The sequence below is a fragment of the Poecilia reticulata genome, linkage group LG7 (genome assembly GCF_000633615.1).
Source record: "Poecilia reticulata strain Guanapo linkage group LG7, Guppy_female_1.0+MT, whole genome shotgun sequence".
In the NCBI taxonomy this organism is placed as follows: domain Eukaryota; kingdom Metazoa; phylum Chordata; class Actinopteri; order Cyprinodontiformes; family Poeciliidae; genus Poecilia; species Poecilia reticulata.
Genome location: NC_024337.1, coordinates 364,496 through 382,137, shown reverse-complemented (window position 1 = coordinate 382,137; position 17,642 = coordinate 364,496). Strand labels below are relative to the sequence as shown.

The 17,642-nt window shown below is 38.4% G+C and overlaps 1 protein-coding gene across 3 annotated transcripts in view; it reads right to left on the bottom strand.

Moving 5' to 3' along the window:
• Positions 1-506: 506 nt before the first annotated feature.
• The window catches only part of LOC103466861 (vitamin D3 receptor A), a 115,134-nt gene continuing 97,998 nt past the window's right edge, over positions 507-17,642 (bottom strand). For all 3 annotated transcript variants that reach the window (XM_008412742.2, XM_008412741.2, XM_008412744.2), the window contains 3 exons: positions 14,062-14,213; positions 13,391-13,507; positions 507-10,782 (listed from right to left, as the gene is read on the bottom strand). In XM_008412742.2, coding sequence (XP_008410964.1) covers positions 10,529-10,782; positions 13,391-13,507; positions 14,062-14,213 — 523 coding nt within the window. In that variant the 3' untranslated portion in view covers positions 507-10,528. The remainder of the gene's footprint in view (positions 10,783-13,390; positions 13,508-14,061; positions 14,214-17,642) is intronic.

Here is a 17,642-nt window from a genome sequence, read left to right as displayed (position 1 = left end):
ATAATAATAATAATTTTAGTACATGTTATGTGTCACAAGAGGGCTTAGAAAATAATACGAAAAAAAAAATAAATAAATAAAAATTGACCAAAAGGGCACTTGGGGGCAAGGAGCAAAAAGGGCAGGTACTCAAAATGTACAACTGCATTTTGACAGTTGATGATATGGGTAGATGCTTATGGTCTTTACTTGTTTAGCGGGACTTCCGTATTGCAGATATTAAAATATTCATAATATTAAATAACAGAATGAAAATACAAACAAAAAAACATGAAAGAATGAATGAAAATCCATCTCACCAAGCCCCAAAACTAACTCGACTGAGTTAGCCCCAAAACTACTACTACAGTTTTGGTAGCCCAAACTGTAGTAGAATTAAAATATAGTTTTCAAAGTTTTTTTTTATAAGTAAAAGTGAATTGTGCATTTGTTTAGACATCTATGCCAGTTTTGCAKATCCAAAAATGCAAAAGAAGAAACGACAAAAAAGTCAAACATATCCAGGCTGGTTTTGCATCATTATGTACAGCTGTTTTATTTGTGAACCCCCCCCAAAAAAACCATTATTAATATTTTACTACGTACAATAATGGTAATCAAAAGAATCCGCATATAAATGAAGGGAGCAAAGGAGCAACACCAAAAAAATAAATTAGAAAAAAAAAACAGACAGGTGGTGATTTGAGCAAAAATAGAGATTGGTTAAGGTACTTCTTGTGTAACACTATTTTTGTTACTATACGGCTATTGATGAGGTTATCAACAGCATCGCCATGGCAGCAGTGGGTTCAGATTTCAGCTAGAAGCACTACAGTCTGGTGACTTTTACTGCATGGTCGTGTGTGCAAGTGCGGCAGATAAAGATACTTATCTTGGGACTCTTCATTAAATAAACTCTGACTTAAAACATTTGCTTCTCGCACACAGAATCATTAGAACAAGTCTGTTTACAGGACATTCGTACAAACAAGCTTAAATTAAGTCAAATCACATAAAAACTCTGAATTTTATTACACTTTGCTACATCAGAACAACAAGTCGTATTTTCTTTTTAGGTTATCTGACTGACGCGTAGTCGGACGTTTCCTTAGAAGGTCAATAAATAAAGGGGAATCACAGCCAACATAAACCAAGACTGAGCACATCCCTGTTATGGGGACGCGCCTCCATGAGAGCTACTTTTGGCTTGTTACAAACTAACATACGTGCGGATATGAAGAGAGAGAAAGAGAGAAAAATATGACACAGAACATTTTGAATTCTGGTTGAAAACCCCTGATATAGTCCCAAAATAAGGCTGTGGTTTTAGGCACACCAAGGCAAAACTGAGCTGAGCACAATGTGCAATTCTGTGTTTCCTTTGAAAAAGACATGAAGCTTTTTGAAATGTACATGATTTACAATTCAATTTACGTTAAATCACCTGTCCAAACCAAGTCTTATTATAAAGATTTGCTAATAATACTAATAACAATACCCAGCAAGAAAAAAATTAATACCCAGCAAGAAAAAAAGAGATACATACGCTGATTAATCACTTTTCAGACTTCATATGTTTTGCAGAACATTTTACTAGACAAAAAAACACAAGTGCATCATTGGCAAAAAACTGCTGGTGAGGGAACGAGAAGTGCACACGTGTGTGTTTGTCTGAATGAGTGTGTTCACTGTCTGCTTCAGTCAGTATTGAAGTGCAGGTGTGAAAGTGTGTGTGTATGTGTGTGTGTGAGCAAGCAAGCGCATATTTAAAGAGGTAGCAGAGAAACAGAGTCAGAGCAGTAGGTAACAATCAGCTAACAGGAAGGAAACAGACTTTGTATGCAGCTGCTCTTCTCAAGGTCAAACAAGTTTTAGTTCAAACACTGTGAATCAAAAAGGTTGAAAAAAGTGAGGTCCACTTGAAGCTACAGTGCGATGAAAAAAGCACATGCCCCCCTTAAAGATGTCTTCTTTTTGGCACACTTAAATGTTTTAGATGACATGTCAAACTCGAGGTCATAAGTTTTGGAATGCGATCCTCCAGGTGATCAAATCAAAGCAGTTGTTTTGTTAATGTTAAAATATGTTCAATATTATTTAATCTTAAGAAGTAGTCATCAAATGCAGATTGCTAATAATATTTTAAGGACATTCATAATTTTGAAAATGACATCACTGTTTTATATGAACAGATTGTTACATCAGACAAAGATAACCTGAGGAAATATGAAATGTAATGTTCAAACTATGACCTATTAGGGTAAAACTTATCCAAACCACTCAAGTACTAAATGAAGAATAATGTAACAAATATTTATCCTGTGAATGAATTACCTGATTAATCACAAATTACCTGAATTACCTGACTTTAAAATCTAGGCTCATGGTTTGTACATTTTACCAAAATTCAAGCACTTTTCAAGCATTTTCAAGGTAAACTTCCAAACTTTGTCAGCACCAAACACTGGAGATAAAAATAATACAAATGCACTAAAGAAGCCAGTTTCAATTAGTAGTAAGCTAAAATGCAACTAAATTTTATGTTTTGAAATGTCTCTTTCACACACCCTACACACCTGGTTTGGATTCATCATCAGCAACCAACTCTGATAAGCTGTAGGATCAAGAACTCACTCAACTGGTACCTGACTGACAACATGAAGTAGGCTGAATGATGTCAAATAGCAACAAACCAAGCCGCAAGGTCTAGACATCCATCAGTCTGGGAATGTCAACAAACCCATATCTAGAGTTTTGGGGATTCAGGAACCACATTGAGAATCACTGCAGACAAACAGTGAAAACATAGAAGAGTGATGAGGCTTCCCAGGAAGCAACAGAATTACTCATCAACAACTCACCCACAAGGTCACAAAACTTCCTAGAGCAACACCTGCAGGGCTCACCGACCTCGGTCAAGGTCATGATTCAACAACAAGACAGAAACTAGGCAAAGATGGCCGCCGTGGGGGCATTTCAACGCCAAACCACAGCTAATCAAAAGGAACATATTAGTCCCACATTAGCCAAGAATTCAAGACTTTTAGGAAAATATCCTTTGGTCTGAAAAAAGTAAAAGCTTAGGAAAATGTGGACAGAAATCTATGAAACTAATAGAATTTGAGAATACATGGTGGTGAGAGCATGATGGTCTGGGGTTGCTTGGCTTCCTCAGGAACAAGATGGATTCAGCTGAAAGAGGATGTCCAACTATCAAATTCATGTCCTTTGAGTTTAAGCACATCTTGAAATTATACAGCAGGACAACACCAGAAAGTCCACCCCAAGAACTTGAAGAACTTGGGGTGGCTTGGTCAAAGTCTGAACCTAAATTTGACTGAAATCCTGTGGTGTGGTCTTACACATGTCGTTCATGCAGGAAAACCCTCTAAACCCCTATATATAACACACACAGGTTATTTTTGTCTGATTTTAAAACATGTTTGATGACTTTAAACATTTAGGTGAAACAAAACAAGCAAAAACCAAGGAAATCTGTAAGGGTTGGACCCTTTTTCACAGCACAGTTTGAAGTGCTAAATTTTGACTTAAGCGAAGATGGCAATATATCTTATTCACAAAAAGGGCAAAACCCCCCCAAAAAACTCTTCAAGCAACAAAGTGGCCTGGTTGTCTTCAAACGGACTCACAGCACCAACTAAACCAGCCAATCATAATCAGTTAGAGATGAACGACAGAAGGCAGAGTGCTGAGCGTGATAGGCTGCAGTATAAATGTGAAAGTTTGTGTGTGTCTGGCTGCAAAAACAAAGCAAAAAAAAAAAAAAAACGCTACTTTTGGTGATGAACGACTAAATTGGGATCCCAATGTTACAAAAACTCAACCAGGCTGAGCGGCATCAGCGAGAGAACAGTTTACAGCTCTCCTTATCTGACACTAACAAACGTCAAGTCCTTTCAGCTCAACGTTTCAGCTGATCTAAAAGCTTTGGCACAAGCTGCACAAAGGTTGTTTTCAAGCAGCAGCAATTCAGCTGTTAGTTTAGTAGCTTTTGAAGAAAATCATCTACTCTTTAGTCTTTTACAGTTATATATGTAACCTGGTTCATCTACTGAGCTCACCGTATTTTGTGGCACCCCTGGCAGATGTTCAAAGCATGTAGTCTGCTTTTATTTCAGCTGCAGAATCCGTCTGAACTTTTTTATTGGTCAACATTTTAATTTGAGAAATAAATTTGTTTGAACAAAATCACAGGTGGAAAAGTTTATTAATACTAAGCTTTTTTTAAGAAGATGTGAGTTTGTGCCTTTCTGTTTCCCTGGGGCATAAATATGTTTTCCTATTATTATTATTCCTTATTTTTTTCTAATGTGGGATTTTTAAATGACTTGATTTTTTGAACTTTCTTCCTTCTTCAGTCTGAGATAATGCTTCTGTGTTAAACAAAACCCTCCCGCAGCCTTAAGAGATGGGGTCAATTGGACCCCACAAGTTTGTTACTGTGTGCGGAACCCCCAAGCGACATAAGTTTTTTGGTTGTTGTTGTGGTTTCTGGAACTGATGGTCTGATGGGATAACCCCTCCAGCTTCCTCACTGTCTGACCGTGACATGTGCCGCTCTCTTTCTGAGCATCGCAATAAGAACGCGGGAGGGTTAAAAGAAACTTATTTTAGCTCATTTTACCCTCGTTTACCAGGGGTGCTAATAAGTGCGGCTGCATATGTTAAAAAATAACACTTCATAAACAGCTCAACAGAAGTTAAAGTATTTTACACATGGCACGTGTATTTTTCTCAGGCATTTCTAAGTGTTCTGTGAGAGAACGCTACAGGGTTCTGCTCTGCATTTTTTTCCCGGCCAAGCCACTGACGCTACTATGGCAACCGACGGTTTTTCAAAAGCAGGTGCAGCAAGATACATGGGCCGTTTCTGTTCTACAGGTCCAATTACCTACAAGAATTTTGCTTTTCTGTCAAAATAGATCCCATCTTGTCACACATGAGGATGCAACAATTACCTGCGCTTTGAGATGCTATGTGAATGAAGCCTTAGTTACCATGCAGGGACTTTAATCATGCATTTACACACTTCAGTCAGTGAGAAAGTGGTGCAAGAGTGGCCCCCTTTAAAATGATATTAATGCTGGAGTAATGAACATGCAAGGACCAGCAAATGTTCAATCTGCACTGTGAGCTAATTTATCATGCAAAAAATGTAAAATAAAATTAATACAGTGTTTACTGTATAAGACTTCTTATGGAATGATGCAACACTTAAAAATTTTTGAACTTTTAAATGCGCAATAAATAAATATGTAAGTGTCAGCTGTTGCATATTTATACCAATATATATAATGATCTGAGACTAAAACTATTGCAATAAAAATTATGAGTTATAGTATGAATAAAAGCAGTGAAATTGTGTGGCTGTTCGTCACAAATATCTACATTGTAATTCATCTATCAGCCAGAAGGGGGAGATAAAGTTATTCACTGCAGGTTTAAGATTTGTAGCGATTTGAGGTAAAAAAAAAAAAAAAAAATCGAAAAGAAAAATAATCCAGAATTATAAACAGAAAAAAACTACTGTAACTATACAAACATAAAAACCTCTAGATTATTGTTAAAATAAAACCTTGTGTTCTATATTACACAATCAAGCTGCAACTCCCCCAAAAATATATATTTATATGTGCAGACAGGAGAGGTAGTATTTTTGGTTAAACATGATGCCGAAGTTCAGCAGAACACGGACAGAGACAAACGAAGAAGAGGAGGGAAAGCAGAGTTAACATTTAGAAACATTGGGATCCACTCGGATACTGACTAGCAAATTCTACCGAATGTCCCTCGCTATGCAAGAACTGCTTTAGAGTTTGCGATCGACTTGAGGTTGAAAACACTGAAGGTTTCTGAGGAGAGAGTTGTGGTGTGTCTGAGTGTGTGTGTGTGTGTGTGTGGTAGAAGTTTATGTTTGGTTCCCTTTAAAGGCTATTGTGAAAAGTCTATACTGTAAATTACTGAGGTATCTGTTAAATGTTTCCAGCTTAGTGAGGTCTTTGTAAATAAGGCTACTGAGGTGGAGCTGCTGACCTGGTTCGAGGGGGACGAGGGCTACAGGAGGGGAGAGACTTCAATTATTGTGGTGGGAGCTGACAAATCAGATCTACGAATCCGCTATAAAAGTTGCTAAAATGGTATGAAAACTACAAGAAGATCTTTGTCCAAGGATTGTAGACATCTAAATTTGATCCAGATATAACTGATGTGCCACACTGTACCCCTAAAACTGCAGATTCTCCCCCCCGTCACCCTGCCCTGCATTCTGTGATGTAGATGCTGAATGTAAAAAGTCTTTGCACGACTATCGTTACCAAACAAACCACAATTTGTTAAAAAAAAATAAAAAATCAGAACCTTGAGTCACGGAGTACAAAGCACGACAACGTTTCAACTCAAGACAGCAGAGGCGACATCTGTCCTTCGGTCAGTCTCTTGAGCACTCTTCTTGAACGGCGAGTCCCTACGTCTTCGCATTTTAAAAACACTTGATCTCATATGACCTTTGTACAAATTCTACACAGTCTTGTTGAGGTCCAAACTGACGGCGCTCCTTCGAATCCCAGGACCCCCATCAGGTCTTGGGTGTGTCACGGATTTCCAGAGCAGAGCTTGGTTGGCTGCTAACGTAAAGCTATGCAGAGAAGAGTTGTTGTAACTGGCTGTTGAAGATGACGACAAAGAAGAAAAGATGGTAACATGGCTGGTTGATGAACAAAGAGGCACGCCATAGTTACCAGTCAGATACATCTCGTACCCAACCAGTTGAGGCAGTGTTATTGATGATCACTTGGCGGTTTGCAAAATTAGCTCCTGAAAAAAGATGATGCATATGTGGACTGCAGTTCTTACAGATGATGACCTGATTGAGCAAACGTTTTTGCTTTTCCTTGTTGAGTTAAGTACTTGGGATAGAGTCCAGAAGTCCACACATGCTGCTAATCCCGACTTCATTCAACAATGCTCCTGAGCAGAAAGCCAAGCGCAAGCATTGCAGCAGGATGCAAATCAACAATCATGACAAACAGAAGAAATCAAATAATTACCAAAATGAAAGTATTATGTATATATATCATCGAAAGCTTATTGATTGAACAAGAGAGGAAAGAAAGACATACATCCAGAATTCTTGGAATGGACAAAACGTCGCCTAATAATGAGGACTTACTGAGTCGCTTTGGGTGATTATAGTATTATGAGAATGTTCAATTCATTTGAAATTAAGATAATTTTTTATTTCCATCCCTTTTTTTAAGGGATTACATCAAAAGCTCATATTTGGCGTTAGATGGAAGCTAATCCTAGCCCTCCAAAATATTCATAATACAATACTACATGTGACATAAACAACTCATCAAGCCTGTCATATTAAGCGGCTCTGTCCACTCAAAGTTGAATACACAGTAAGATTTTCTCTAATTGCATATAGCCTAGCATCTCCAAAGCACCTTCCCGTCAACAACTTACTCCTCTTAGTAATTTACCTACATCAGCTTCTATGTACAGACTAAGAAAGTGGTATTTACAAAGTTGTTGTTTTTTTCCACAAGGGGGTGATCCAGGCTTGCATGAGGTGTGAGCATGCACCATGTCAACAGATACAATATATGTAGTGATAAAAACTACCTTTGCTTATGCAGCTGGTATTGAAATGACAAATGTGACAACAAAAAGGTAGGAGGCTGAACTTTTTCCATTCATGTAAAAGTCCTTCTCATGTTTGTGTCTCCTCCCTTACAATCTGCTACTCCTCTAGAGCCGTGGTTCTCAAACGCTCGTGCAAGTACCGGTGCTAGCACCTCGGCTAGCTTTAGCAAAACTAAGAATTTTTAGTAGTATTTATGAAACGAAATGTCTAATGTTTGATTATACACATGTAACGCATGATCCCAAAAATCAATTGGAGGGTACTTTGTCGCCATCTAGAAGGGTGGACATTTATCATATCGTTTATCATTAATTATGATAAACTTCTTATAAGATTTTGATTTAATGTTGTCTTGATTCATTCAAATTAATGTCTAATCTCTAAAGCTGTTCCTATTATCAAGATTAGTATTTTCAAAATTTTTCTCCACTGTTTGTTCAATGAGAATATCAATAAATATCAGTAAATCTGGAAATATGATTAAATGCCGTTATCAAGCCCAATATTTGTGAGACTGTGATTGCTGCGTCATTCACTCACATCCATACAGTTACCTTAAAATGAAGTGTTAAATTGTTCTCATCATTTTTATCACTAGACAAAATATCGTGATGAAACCTTAAGCCCATATTGCCCACCCCTACTATCTAGTGGACGGTGTTATGCCAAAAGATGCGCTAATTTAGCAGATTTCCATACTAAATACATAGATTTATGAAAATTTGTATAAATTTTACAATCAATTTGAAAGCAAAAAGTTTATCCATAACTTTAACTGTAAATAAATTCAGGCTGAAAGCATGTTTAGTCATTCCAATAATGATCAATTACCGTTAGCAAAATAAGGCGATAATGAATTTCTCTGCATTTTGTTCCTTTACGCACTGTGAACTGGTTAAAGAATGAAGTCCAGTATTCTGTGCAAATTAAAGATTCAGCAGAACGAAAAAAATCTCAAAAAGTTTAAATAAAATGATTTTTTGCTGCAGTTATCACTATATGCAAGGAAGCCATGTTGGAATTTCACTGGTGAGAAAACGCAGATTTCCACATTTTGAACTCAAACATCATGTGAACTTTTTGTTCATTGTTCAGTCTTATTGCAGAATATTTACAGTTATAAAATGTTTAAGAACCACTGCTCTAGAATGTTTGCTTTATCCTTAAAAATATTCAATTTAAGGCTTCTACTAATTTAATAAGAATGGTTGTGTAGCTAAAAATGTATCACATATATTCTCTTAAAGACAATCTGACCATGTGAAATAATTTCATAATTGTTTTTCTCAAATTGAGATTTTTGTTAGTTTTTTCTTCCAGAACAGACATTAATCTGTTAGCTTCCTTTTGCTGTTATTCAGTATGATTACAGATCACAGTGATGCCTTGAGCTTCAAAAACTCTCAAAATCTCCCTCTCATGATTGTAAGCTTACGCCAAACACACACACGCACGCCGTAAAAACCCAAATACACATTATCGTCAGACAAACTTTCCCTGAGGCAACAGCTGGCAGCTGGTTTCTGTCCAACTATCGAAGCTCTGTCTTAGCAGCAATCCCACCAGCCCAACGACTAATTTTTTTTTTCCTTTTTTTTTCTGAAAAAATAGCCATCCACAAAACAGGAAATTATCTTTGTGTAAGTCAGCCTACAAACTTCACAGGTCCAAAAAAAATCAGAGCACAACAAAGAGCGTTTGTTGCGGTTCAGTTAGAGCCTGCACACACACCCCCTTGTGGTCCATTGATACTCTTGCACGCTGTACACTGTTAGCAAAAATAGAGCGACTCCTCATAGCACGTCTCAGTGCATGTGTACATGTTGCATAAACATGTTGCATATACACATATCTGAGGAGAGGCCTTAACATACTCTTTATTATTTTATAATTAAACACTCTCAGAAGTATTTCTGTCTATATACAGTACAAGTCAAGCATTAGATAATGTTTGACTTGTACAGCTTATGTTTATCATATTTAACTATTAGGCTTATACATACATTCTTCTTTTGTCACTTATTTTACAAATGTAAAACCCCCTTCCATCTGACTACCCAGCATCCTCTTGTTGTTTTCTTCCCAAAGTGCACCATCATTCTCAAACTAAAATATTTCTGCAGAAAGATTTGTCTTCATAATGTTTTGAATATTTAAGATTTCTTCTTTCACATAACACAGACTTTACAGATCGCTCAGCTCCTGTCATGACCCAAAAACGTTTCCATTTCCTGTCAGCTCGCTCAATATTTTTTGGATGATTTTGCTGTTAGAATTTATAAGCCAACAAAAGTTCATAGCTATTAACACAAGAGTCCATCGTTGAGGAATGAGTAAAAGATGCAAATCTGAGCGCTGTTGTTGCCATGTGAACGTGTGGGAAAATGATGATGATGATGATGATGATGATGATGATGATGATGATGATGATGATGATGATGATGAGAGGGAAATTACATCTATCAAGCTGTCTTCACTTTCAGAAAGTGTTACACAGAGTAGATTCCAGTGATGGGTGGCAATGGAAAACATTTGGATTCCATAGTTGTGGAAAAGATGAAAATGAGTGAGGGAATAAAACAAAACAAAAAGAAAACAAGGTTTGAGATTCTGGTGATCCAGTAGCAGATTTCTATTCTATATCCAGTTATGGCCGACGTTTGATTTTTGCAAGCCAGGAGTAACAAAAGAGGTGTAGACAGAGGGGAAGATGTGATTATCCGCCTCCCTCCCGAACGTCCGGGAAAGTCGGGGTGTTGGGGTTGTGAAAGCCTTCGTTTTGAATTGAGGAGAAGGCGGCGGAGTTTGTTAATCATCCTGTGCTTAATGAGCCTGTGTAGAAGGGGGAAAAAAAGGATTCCTTGTTCTCCTCCTCCTCAGCTACGACACCTCGCTCCCGAACACCTCCAGCACCAGCGGGGTGAGCTGCATGCTGTGCTCGGGTTGGAAGGACAGCGAGCGGTACTGCTTGGAGTGCTCCTCGTTCAGACTGCGCAGGTCGGCCAGTTTCTGGATCATCTTGGCGTAGAGGAGGCGTCCACCCGGGTGGTTGACCCGGATGTAGGCCTGCAAGGCCTCCGACAGACGGTCCTGCAGCTGCTCTATGCGAGCGTGGTCCTGAACGCCAGGCCGGTCTGTAATGGAAAACCAGAGGGGGTCTCATTTTGCCACCTTGCATTCACAAAGATCAATTTAGGTTCTACAGATTTTATGTTGTAGACCAACACCACGTAGCGGTTGAAAGAATTAGGGTCAGACTGAGTTTTTAAATTTTTTTATTATGACAATAAAGTCAATATTAAAATATTACTAGGAGAAAGTCGTAAAAAGCAATTGCAATAAAAGCAAAGCTTTGATTGAGTTATGAAAATCTGACGGACTACACAGTTTGTGTAGTCTGTGATGCTTTCTTAGAAACAGTTGTTTGCACAATCGTTTCAAAGTCCTGATACTGATAATAATTTGATACYGATGAGTCGGTCTCAGGGGTTCRGYGGAGCCTCTGCCGCGGAAGTAAAGACACACTTGTGTAAAGCCGTGATGACGCCCCGCTTTGCTATCCACTTGCTGCAGAGGATCACGTTACATTGCTTAGCCAATCAGAGCTGCGGAGGAGCCCTGATTGAAGGAGCTCCACTCAGCATGGATTTGAACTTGTGTCTTTAATTACTTCAGCAAAACTCACAGTTTTTACCAAATTCTGTAGCTTTCGGTGTACTTCTAAATCTGCTCCTTAGTCGCATCTTTTCGGGGTTGGTACTGCCTCTAGTGGCGTGGGGGTGGTAACACAACTAATATAATTACATTACTAAATCAGAATACCGCAAAGTCTTTATTATTTATTATACATTTTTCATTCTCAACTAGACCAACTAGACTCTAGTTGGGTCACCCCTATGTCTTGAATWTGGGGAGGGGGAGGGATCATATTTTATTTATCACTACAGAAGGGTTCAGTGAATGCGCATATGAAACTGGTGGGTTCGGTACCTCAAAAAAGGTTAAGAACCATTGTTCTAATATTAGTCATAATGACTTGATGATATTCAGGTAAAATTATGGGTTTATTCTTGTGTTATTTAAACTTTATTGTAATATGACTTTTTCTTTTATTGTTATGACAAAATTGTCATAAAATGATGACGTGGTCGTACAACTTCTCGTGGTATTTCAACTATTCTGTTAATATTGTGACTTTATTTTCTTATTACAACTTTGTTCTTGTAATATTATAACTTTATTCTGGTAATACTGTAACTGCATTATTGTGTTATTATGACTTTATCCTTGCATAATTTCAACTTGATGTCGTATGACTTTTTACTAATCCTGACTTTTCATACAACTTCTTTTCTCATTTTATTCCAACATTACTCTCATATTATTATTACTATTATTATCATTATTATGATTATAAGATTTGACAGTGGGGGGCTGGCCTTCCAGAAGGATAATAACCCTGAACAGCTAACATAGAGCTAATATAGATTGGTCACTGCAGACCTAAATTCAATAGGTCTGTCCTGTCTGGACATGAAAGTTGATATTCACTGATGCTAAAATGAAGTAAAATGTGCCTAAATGTCATCATGTCAAAAAACAAAAAGTGGCTCTACAAACTGTTCATTTAGGGGGTCTGACTTCAAACATATGCCATGTTAGATTTTAACCATGCACTTACACTGTGATATGTCATATAAAATGCTATTAAAGTACTCTGAAGGTTTGTATTGTAATGCAAAACCCCACTTTTGCAAGGCCCTGAAAGGAAAGGATGAGAGAGTAGCAGGGATTCACTGCAGCTCCTCTTTCAGCTGTTCTGTATCGGCCTGTAGAGTAGACTAACCCTCCAGGCTCAACCAAAGCACAACAGTCAGGTTTTATATATGTTTTTGATGCTAAATCAGGCATAAAGATGACCAACATCAGTTACTGCCATATTATCACATGCTGAACAGATACAGTTGTTTTCCAAGAAATTATTCTCAGCTTAATGGAAGCATCATGTACACTCAATTTTTTGGGCGAATGTAGTGTATTTTCCGCACTATAAGGCACCTAAAAACCTTCAATTTCCTCAAAAGCCGACAGTGCGCCTTATATATGGACCAATATTGAGCCACAACAGGTCTAGCAACTATGGAAAGCAGCCGCCGACTTCATTTTCCCCCGTAGAAGAAGAAGTGCGCGGTGCATGCTGGGATAGTTGTCAGAATGCTGGTTTGTTAATAAAGTTTGATAATACATTTAAAGCCATGGGGGGGAGGGGCGGGGCAAGAGAGACAAAGACTGCAGCGGCAGCGTGTCGGTTGGTCTGTGTTACCAGAATGCAGTTGGGCACAATATCGCAACACCAACACCGTGAGTGAAACAACGACTGGGGCAGCTACTATATAAAGTACTCGGGACCACTTCATTACAAATGTGGATGTGTAATAATAGAGTATGGAACAAATTGGCAACCCAAACTGAAGCGTCTATTCTATGCGCCTTATAATGCATAATGCATATATAAGGCGCACCTTATATATGAAAAAAGTTTTAAAATAGGCCATTCATTGCCTATGGTGCGCCTTATACGGTACGTAAATACAGTAGGTCAAACAGAAAATCTGACACCAAAACAAATCTTGAGGCGTGCTGCGGCGACACTTCAGCTTGTGGTAAATCTTGTGACAACCCAGCCCCTCCCCCCAATCATCCTGCTGAATAAAAAGGCCTCATCTTAAATGGCAGCAGCACCTGGAGACAGCAGGCAGATGGCCATGAGCAGCACATGCTCCTCCTCATGCAGGTTGAGCTTCTTCAGACCAACTTGGAACTTCACCAGTGGCTCCAGCAGTTCCAGGGTGTGACCGGCTGCAGACAAAAAACAGAAAAAAAAAAAAAATTACAGTTATTTCTGCAGAATTAGTTGCTCTTTCTTACTTTAAAACAGAAAAACATTACAGGGCTTTCAAACAAGAATCTGGGTTATTTTTTAAAACAGGAAGTCATTGTGGAGAGCACAGTGTCTTGCTCTGCATGTAATAAGGAACACAGTGTGAACTTGTTGCTGTCTTACAAGTTCCATGAAAATACTTGTAGTCAAAAATCCTCAGTGTGAGTCCAGCAAGGGGTAGAGAAGCAGCGGGTGAGTGGGCTCTTATATAAGATGGGAGAAATTTAATCTCATCTGTCACATCAACTCCAACAATGAACACATTTCTATCCCAGAGTTTCTCCCTGAACCTCTGTTGTTTTGACAGATTTCTTGATGCAGCCACCTTCATGAAAAGAAATGCTTCTAATAAAATTATCCTTAAGCTAACTGACTATTATCAAAAGACAACACATGAATAACAGTAAAAATAAGTAACTCCCAGCAGCTGGGTGGACTTCATTCACTTCTCATAGACAGCGATGGAAAGCACCTTTTGTGACGTCATTGATGCAGTATTTAAAGTCGGGTCCCCCGCAGCTCCAGGACATGTCCTCCAGGCTGAACGACTGGTTTGAGCGCAGCATGATGATCTCGATGGCACTCGACTTCAACAGAGCAATCTGGTCCTCTGCGGTCAGCTCTCTGCAAAACAAGCAACAGGTGTAAATGCAGCAAAAAGGAAGAAAAAACCTAAACAAGAAGCTTGTTTTGGCAAGCTCAGCTACACAATTGTACAGTTCTAACTCGTAAAACTGATAGGATTGAGTTTTTTTTGGTCGTCCATCCATCCATTTTCTTGCACCCTGGTCCCTTGGTGGGGTCGGGAGGGTTGCTGGTGCCTATCTCCAGCTGGCGACCCGGGCGAGAGGCCACCATGCAGAAAGACCGGGGCCGGGAATTGATCCCAGAACCTTCTTGCTGCAAGGCAACAGCTCTACCAACTGCGCCACTGTGCCACAAGGTCAGCTCTGCTTTCTAACCCACTCGTGTGTTTTCCTTAAAAAGTCGGGACCCTTCAAGGGAAATCAAACTGGTTTTTTAATGGCAAGTTTATTTGGTTGATGCTTTATACAGAAAACAGATCCTTAACACTAGAAGCTCAAATATTAAAGGACAAAACTGCAGTTTGAGCTGCAACAAGTGATTATATATTCATTTCAATATGTAGCATTTATTCATACTTAAAAGGTCCAGCATGTAACTTTTATAAACAGTTTGGTTTAAAACTGTTTGTCGTGGCAGCTTAATATCAGACAGATAATCTGTCAAAACAAATCAAGGTCTTCCTTCCAGTGATCCTACTGCCATCTGCAGAAATACACTGCATGGTCAGAAACAACCAATCAGCCAAGCACGGGGTCTTAGTGTTGTCAATTAACCTTGTGTACATGCTGCTCTTAGCCTCCCCTTTGCTCTCTACTGGTTCACCACAGCATAGCCTGCCATGAATGCTAGTTGGCATAGTGGAGGATAAATTGTTTTCTTGGAACAGTAAGTTGTTAATCAGCAAACTAAGCAGAACGTACACAAGTGTTATTGGCAGCACTAAGACTCTCCACTAAGACCAATGTTTTTTTTACATATAACTGTCACAACACGGTGACAGTTTTAACAAATATGTAAAAAAAAAAAAAAAAACGTTAAAAAAAAATTAAATACTGTAGTTTTTTAAGCTTTCTAAGTGTAACCCTCAATTAGTAAAGACTTTAATTTTTGCGGGCCCACTTCCTGTCTTGCCCCAAATTCTTCAACTTATTTAAAGCCCCGCCTCCAGCGCAGTTTGAACTTCATCACCTGTTCCACTGTGATTGTGGCTGGCTGTTTGGCGTCTTGCTGACAATTCATCCTGACAATTCAACCAAAATCTCTGAATCCACTGATTTGATCTTTTGGTGAGTTTTGTTTGTAGCATAGCAGTATTGGTTTAGCATGCAATTTCTGCTTGATTGCTCATTGGAGAATTGTTTTATTAGAACTGTTGGCGTTTGTTACCTGGGCCGTCACCAAGACTGTCAGCTGATCGCAGTTTGGTACGCCCCACTCTCTTCACAAAGGTAACCTAATCGCTGGTATTGTGTGTGTTCTGGCACTGTTGTATTGAAATGTATTAAAATGGGATGTAGCTACATTTAAATTGATATTGCGCAGTGTATTTATTTTATTTTCCTCATTTTGCTTGAGTATTTGAGTTAATTTATTTTATTTTCCTTGATTGATATTTTGAAAGTTAACTTTGATTTCAACTTTACAACTTTCGCCTTAAATTGATTAGTTTGAAATATGATTGATATTCTTTTTGTTTTACTTTATTTAAATTATGGTTAATTTAACCTGATTGAGATGTTTAAGAATTTAATAATTGCATTTAATATTTATTGCATTTGTATGTTTGTACATTGTTTGATAAAACACTTAATGTGTTTTCTGGCCTTTTAGGTCGTTTTTTTTTTATGATGGATCAGATCCTCTTCTGAACCCATGGATGGCGAGATAGGAAAAAGGAAAAGAACTCTATGATCTTTGAATTTATTTATTTTGAATTAACTTGTCTCTCACTGTGTATTTGTAATTGTTGTTGTTTGTTTCCCTATATACGCAAACTAAAACCATTGCTTCGTGTCTTCATTCACACCTCAGGCTCCTTAAAGAACCATCTTCCGATGCCGCTTTTGTAGCCCAGTTAGCTGCCTAGCCCATAACTGTTACATAAGCATTCTACCAAAACAGATATAGATAATATAAAATAGCTAGTGATATTTACAATGCTGTACATGCGCATATGTAAAGCAGATAGCAAGGGTCTGAAATCACAGTTGAGGAAATGTAAGGAATATATTTTACATATAAAATTACAAATTGATCTAATTTTCAGAAGCTAAACATTTGAAATACTATTTGAAATGACAAATCATTTAATATTACTAATATTGAATTTAGATATTTTAAAATAAATGAGGAAAAATGTAACATTATATTAATAAATAAATAAATGACTAAATACTTAAACCTGTAGTTAAGTTGGGTCAAAAAGCAAGAAAAAAAGAAAAACTAATTGCGGTGACATTTAGAGGGTTTTAACATTAAGAGGGAAGAAATTTCACTCAACCTTTCCTTTGGAGAAAGTATCTAAATGTTCTCACAATGTTCTGATTCTAGGCACACTTATCACATTATTCCAGGCCTCAATGAGATCCATTAAAGAGATAACAGCCCGGAAAGTTCTACTTAACCATTTACAAATGTGTGAGTGTGTTTCTGTGTCTACGTGAAGCAGATGAAAGTACAGCATGTACGCTGGCTGAGTCATATGTTTACTGAATGTACCGCTCGTTCTTCATTTGTGAAAGAACAAAGGAGGATGGCTGGAAACAAATTCATTGTGGTTGAAGATTTGATAAACAGTGTATTTGTGATTGTTTTCTGAACAATTGCAGCTACTGTTTGAAGTCGTGGGACTTTATTTTATCCCCAAATTTAACACAGCTTTGAATATGTTCATAAATTATATGCAGGAAAAATTTATTTATCTGCAGGGACAGTCACATACACTTGAAACCAGAAGTTTACATACACCAGGGTTTCCCCCAGTGTATTATAAGCCTGGTGGCCTGCAATACTTCACTTTCAGAGAGAGCGGTGAGAATGATTTATCTTTGTGAACAAAGAATTATGTGGGGCTACCCAGCACCTGGGTCTGTCTGCACTGATGAAGTTTATGTATGTGTTCCCGGATGGCCGGTGCATCCGGTGCATTAGTAATTAACGAACCAGTGCTAACCACTAATCAGGAAGGGTTCAGCTTGCCTTGTAGTCACGAATCATGCTGGTTTAATATTATTTTATTATCCATCCATCCATCCATTTTCTTCAGCTTATCCGGGGTCGGGTCGCGGGGGCAGCAGCTTCAGAAGGGAGGCCCAGACTTCCCTCTCCAAAAGCCACTTCTTCTAGCTCCACCGGGGGAACCCCAAGGCGTTCCCAGGCCAGCCGAGAGACATAGTACCTTCAGCGTGTCCTGGGTCTTCCACGAGGCCTCCTCCCGGTGGGACGTGCCCGGAACACCTCACCAGG